At 38.4% G+C, this 6,056-nt stretch overlaps 1 protein-coding gene across 1 annotated transcript; it reads right to left on the bottom strand.

Moving 5' to 3' along the window:
- Window positions 1-1,227: 1,227 nt before the first annotated feature.
- LOC120198855 (THO complex subunit 5B-like) lies at window positions 1,228-5,439 on the bottom strand. The gene is given in 10 exon segments (XM_039200103.1): window positions 1,228-1,630; window positions 1,908-1,972; window positions 1,975-2,035; window positions 2,113-2,704; window positions 2,969-3,049; window positions 3,051-3,223; window positions 3,298-3,632; window positions 4,040-4,376; window positions 4,563-4,853; window positions 4,947-5,439. Coding segments are annotated over 10 exon segments (2,430 nt in total). The 5' UTR covers window positions 5,175-5,439; the 3' UTR covers window positions 1,228-1,363.
- Between the last annotated feature and the right edge of the window lie 617 nt (window positions 5,440-6,056).

Raw genomic sequence — 6,056 nt, 5'->3', positions numbered from 1 at the left:
CTTATTGTCTGTACTTTGCAGGCAGAACTCATGGAGATGCAGAAAATCAGTAAAGAGAAGTTTGTCTCTGTTATTTATTTATTTGCTAATACTTGGTTTATTCCCTCCCCGAACATCAGGAGGATCATCATATGGCATCATCTTCCAGTGTTTCTTCGACCACATTTTATAGGAATTTGGAATCGTGTACTCATGCCTAATTCATAGAGCCTTTTCTGTTGTTTCTCCTCTGAGCATGGTTGTCTTTTCACTTTATGGTGTGAATTTCTCATAATAATTTTATCATCAACTAAAGATTTGCCCTCGATATTTTCCATGCCCATGGGGACTCTTTAATCTGGTTACTTTTGCGTGAAAAGTTTGAGGGTATTACAAGCGTTCTTAAACTGCACTGTATTACATGAGTTGTAAAGTGTAAACTCTGGCCTATTCACCTTTACACCCGACTTTATTTTTATTAGAAACGTCCTTAAAACTTGGCACCTTTGAATGATCAATATTCCAAATCAAGATTCAATTGGTTGATTGCCGCAGGTCATTGAGAGGATAAACACACAAGGATCTAAGAAGCGATGCTTACGTAGAACTCAGACTGGTCCATGGTGAACGTGGAAGGGCTTCAACCTCTGATTCTTGGTTAAAATTATGCACGGCAGGCGGGTTGCACATAGATGTCGATTATAGTTTTTCCCCTTGGTTAAAATTAGTACAGTGTAGAATTAGAATCTTGCAATGTTTGTAATTTCTTATTATAAAAATGACTCATTTAGTTGCACTATGTGTGTAAATTTATGAGCATCTCAGTTTCCCACAATTACCAGTAATTGAACCAGTTCTTGTGTTTCCTTTATCATGGTTCATTTAGTCAATGCGATTCTCAAAGCAAATCGATATTTTGTTAAATTAAATCAGAGGATAGAGCTTGCTTAGCTCTTTACCTTGAATTATCAGTCACATGGTAAACATAACCAACGAAAACGCCCAATCTTTGTGTTTCTAGCCATTGATTGCTCAAAGCAGAGAAATACATACCACGAAAAAAAAACAGAAAACGTAAACCAGCATGCAGCTTAGGTAACACGCCGAATCATAATTTTATAGGTCAAGCCCTGAATACGAAAACCAATGAAAACTGCAGGGCATCCGCTCCCAAGGCCATCATCATCTTATCTTAATGCAACTCTATGAATCAAAGCTGGGCCACTTGCCCACTCATTTCTTAGTAGTTTAGCAAGATATCTTCAATGGTAGAATCACTGCTTTAGCTGCACAAAAGGTTTATTCTGGACCCTTTCCTGGTCAAAGATTCATCTCCATGTTCCTCTCTGGCAGCTCAACAAAATAATATAAAAAAACTTCATTCCTAAAAAGGATAGCCAGTAGTGCACTCCATGTCCTTCCAGGAGATCATTTTCCTACGATCCCTCCCTCTGTATGATCTGGCGAGAAGCCTACCACTAACAGGTTTACACAATCCAACATCTATCACAGAACTACTAGTACTCTTCTCAGAAGATGGAGTTGCCTCATCCATGTAATAGTCAAACAACATAGCAAGACAGTATACTTGATGTGATAATGTATAGTTTTCTTCATCCGGGGGTACCATCTTCAACATATGAAGATTTACCTGCATGATGCAACCATTGAATGAGAATTTGTTGCAAATGCTTGGGAAAGATGGTAGTAACAGTAGGCTCTCAGGAGAAGCAATTTATAAGTCTAGAGAATACTAATAAATCGGTGGAACTCAACCATCAACAGCTCATCACTGTACCATTTGAGCAAAAGGGCTTAAGCTACTCCACTGCGTTTTAAACCTTTTATCATTTCCCATTATTATGCTTCATGTAATGATACCATGTCTATTCCTGGAGATAGCTACATCTGAAATACTAGTGGCTTACCTCGGCTTCCATAGCGCAAACTTCATTGTGCCACCCAGAATAGTCATTCTCAGAAGAATTTTTCCATCCGAGGAAAGATTCACTGTAAACAAAGGAGGCCTAAGAGGGTACTCCATACTGATCTTAATCTGCAACAGTTCAATTTGGCATGTCAGGTTTCCATGTTAATGAACATAACAAAACAGAACAAAGTAATTATTGACACCTTGGCTTCTAGTTTCATATTCTCCCCACTTGTGGCCATTTTCCTTGTTAAAAGAAGAATAAATTCCTTGTTACCATAGTCAACCCATGATTTTTCAACTATTTCATAGTACTGAGTAGAAGAGTTTTCAGTCTCTGTCTCTAGGGGATCATCCAGTTCACTATCCGTCTCTAGCATGAAGACATAATCATCATCATGCTTTTTGAAACTCGGTAATTTTCCCTTACTGGCTGGGGAAAAAATGCTCTTTGAAATCAAAGCCAACTGCTTGGAATGGTTAAGACTAGATCCCTTTAGTGGAGTAAGTTTAGTATCAATTGTCGCAGATGGAACTGAAAGCAAAGATGGAAGCTCCCCATCTTCCCTAAAACCCTCCAGCTCTTCCTTCGTGATACCAGATCTTCCATCCATATCATCCATATGTTCTTGAACTGGAGCTGTGTCAATAACAGGTTGAGATGAATCCTCACTGACTTTGGATTCTACTGATGACCAACTATGCAAACTGCACATGGGAGCATGCAAGGCCCATGGAACACTTTTACAATTCAGAGCAGGCCATTTAAGCTTCATAAGTGAATCAAGCTGTTTCCTGTAATTCAATGAAAGAATTCCAGATTTTCAACAAAATACATACCAAACCGAAGACAAAACAAGCTAAAGAGCAATCCAACATGGAAAAAAATTATATATTCCAACACACAAGTTGCGTCTAAGGCAGAGACTTTTTTGCTAAAACCAAAAATTAGGAACTTTATATCATAAAGATTTGACCACATTGTGGAATTCACTCCTATTTGCTTTCTTATTGTTTTCTTCAAGATCCAAATTCCAAACATACAGGACAGTGACTCACGCAAGAGCCAACTCTGCTTTTATCCGTGCCCGGATTCTCTCAACAACTGTCTGCACTCGGTTCTGCTGGCGATACAATGCAACCAGAGATAACAGCATCACTTTTGGTTTCACTGTTTGGAGCTTCGTGGCTATTAAGCAATGGTGAAACCTCAGGTAAGAAATCAATTCCCGCCAAATGCTGGGCCCACTTGTATGGGCGTGAAGTTCTCTTTTCATCAAATGAAGCACCATCACCAATGAAGAGCTTGGCTGACTGCAATATAAAAAAGAAAACTTGACAAAAAAGCTAAGGTGAAGGTGGAAGCAAGGCACATAATAGACACAAACCTGGTGAGGCAGATCCAGGCCAGTCATCAGAAATAAATTGCAGAGGATGTTAGACTCGGGTCCTTCAGTTGATCCATCAATCCCAGCACAAACAACATTCATCTTTAACAGGTATTCAAACTTCAAAGTGACAATTTTTGCTGATCCAGGATCAGATGCCTCGTCATCATATATGTGAAGGATAATTTTCAGAGGATGAACTTGATAGACTCCCGCATGGTCAACAGCCTCCATACTACGAACCCTCTTTGGCCGTTTTCTCCTTCTCTGTCCATCATCTTCCTCATCTGGTATATCATCGTCCAACCTTGAGCTCTCTACGCTTGTAGATAAACCTGGTAATAAATGAATATCGGTACTCACTTCAACTTTTTTTTTGTGAAAAGAAAAAAGATTCAAGTAATTTGCTAGCCCAGAGAAGGTTAGAGGCCGAGTTAAGAAGATAAACTGAATTAAAATACAAATCAAAAACATCATAAAGAAAATTCTCTGCAGAAATAAATAGATTTAGTTACACTCACCTTCCTAGGAGTTTAACCTAACACAACAAAGTTCATTTCACTAGCAACCATAGTTTTCAACGTGAATGTTTATGTCCATTTGTACTAGCCTACTTGTCCATTTTCTTGTAATAAACGGAATAACCGTATAACTGTAAAGTAACATCTGAACTCTAAAGAGCTATCAACTATTGCGCTATGCACAGTTGCACACAACAAGAAGGAAGACCAGCATCACTCACCATTTTCTTTATTTGCTTGCTGGCGGGCAAAAGCCTGAGCATCCTTCATACTTCCTATGATCTCTAGATCAATATCTTCACCAAATGCTTCCTTCTGTGCCATGAACTGTGAATAAATCACATAGAGTGGAGGTGGAAGAAGTTCAGCCGAATGATGCTGCTTCAGTTTCTTTGTATGCAAAACACCCAATTGATTCTGAACGGGCAACGATGCTTTCTTAAGGGATTTGAGGTGTGATGGCAGACTAGATAGAAACTTTCTCCGATTAGCTATTGTCTCCATAAAGCTTTTCTTTTGCTGTTCGAACTTTTCTAGAAGTTTGCATAGCTCTTTCCTCTGAGAAAAATAATATGCAAACATAGGCTTAGCAATGCACTTTTCCCCTAATTCCTTTCAACACATTAAATGTTGTCCTAAACATAAAGGTGGTGTAGAAAAGATTCAAAATTCCCATAAAATTTGAAATTATAGAAAGAAAATAGTATGTTTATCTATTCAACTTAGATTTATTTAGTAATTTACCTGGAATAACTCATAATTAAGCCTCTTAAGCATCAAATTATGAGAGCTATCCTCAGACAAATTGGAACCCTTAATATCTTCAGGCGCGTCGCGAAAAAACTCCTCCTCGGGCACAAGCTCGATATCAGGATACTTAGATTTGAAATCCTTGCAAGTTTTTATAGCTTTCAAATAATGACTCTTCTCGTACATTAAATTGTGATGCTGCAGCGTCGTAAAATCCACCGGCGCCTTCGCACGTTCCGTCTCCGCTTTCACTTTGTCTTCCTCCAACAGTATACTACGATTCACCTGAAAGGAAAAAAACAACGAAATTAAAGCACGAGATTTCAATTTCAATTAGTTTCCCCCTTTCGATCGATAAATAGATATCCGAAAGAGAACCTGGCGGAGATTGACGAAGTTAAGGAACATTTGGGTGACTTGTTCTCTGAGTTCAGATTTTGGTTTGTTTTCCTTTTTGACCGAGAGGATTTTGGCGACGACCTCTTCGACCGAGGCTTTGTTCTCTTTAAGCATGTCGTAAGGAGATTTCTCGGGCTTGCGCGGCGGAGGTGCTGAATGTGATCTCACATCCACCACCATTTCCTCCTGTATCTCTCCGTCCTCCATCTTCTTGCCTCCCCTATCTACTTCGGACCAAGCTACAACAACGAACCCCCAGCAAAGTTCAGCTCCAACTTCGATTGGGATGAAACGGTGACCCCCTTAATCTGTTTCGGCCGTTATTTCTTTCATAGCGTTAGGGTTTGGTTATGTTAAAACGGGGCGCCCGTAGCCCAACAATCTAAAAAGAACCAAGCATCTGGCATTGACTTCAGATCTTCTGGTTCATGCTATTTCTTTCTTCTCTATGTTTTTTAACATATATTTCATTTCTCGGTTCGTCAATAACAGTGCCGTTTTTCTCCTAGTAGACACCATCGTTTAATGCACATAATTTGTCTTGGACGAAAGAATAATTCATAATAAAGTCGAGCATCCATCTTATCAAAAAAGAAAATCCTCATAGAACGTGACAACCCCGTCATTTATCCAATATAATTACTCCCAAAAGCCATTATTACCCTCATTAAAACTATATAATCTTACAGTCAAGGGCTTTACAGTCAATTCGAAGGCGGTCAAAAATCCCAGGACTAAGGCTGTATTTGGTTTGAGGTATATGAGATTACCATGGAAATGAATCATCATTCCCTCGTTTGGTTGACCAACATTCTCTTATTTGGTTGACCAACATTCTCAGTCTTCGGTAATATTTTATTACCAACAGTGATATTTTGGATATATTACTGGGAATGTGATTACCTTCATTCTCTTAGGTGTTGTTAGATTACCAGCGTTTTGGACTAAAATACCCTTATATTTTTTTTTCAAAAATATCATTCTTCTGTCGTTGAATAATAAAAATTCTACGAAAGTTAAATTACAAATTTATCCTTAAATTATTTTAGATTTACAAAAAAAAATCCATAATTAGAATTTTATATGAAG

This window comes from Hibiscus syriacus, unplaced genomic scaffold, assembly GCF_006381635.1.
Source record: "Hibiscus syriacus cultivar Baekdansim isolate YM2019G1 unplaced genomic scaffold, ASM638163v2 tig00004899_pilon, whole genome shotgun sequence".
In the NCBI taxonomy this organism is placed as follows: domain Eukaryota; kingdom Viridiplantae; phylum Streptophyta; class Magnoliopsida; order Malvales; family Malvaceae; genus Hibiscus; species Hibiscus syriacus.
The sequence above is the reverse complement of the archived record's forward strand: the minus strand, read 5'-3'. Positions and strand labels throughout refer to the sequence as shown.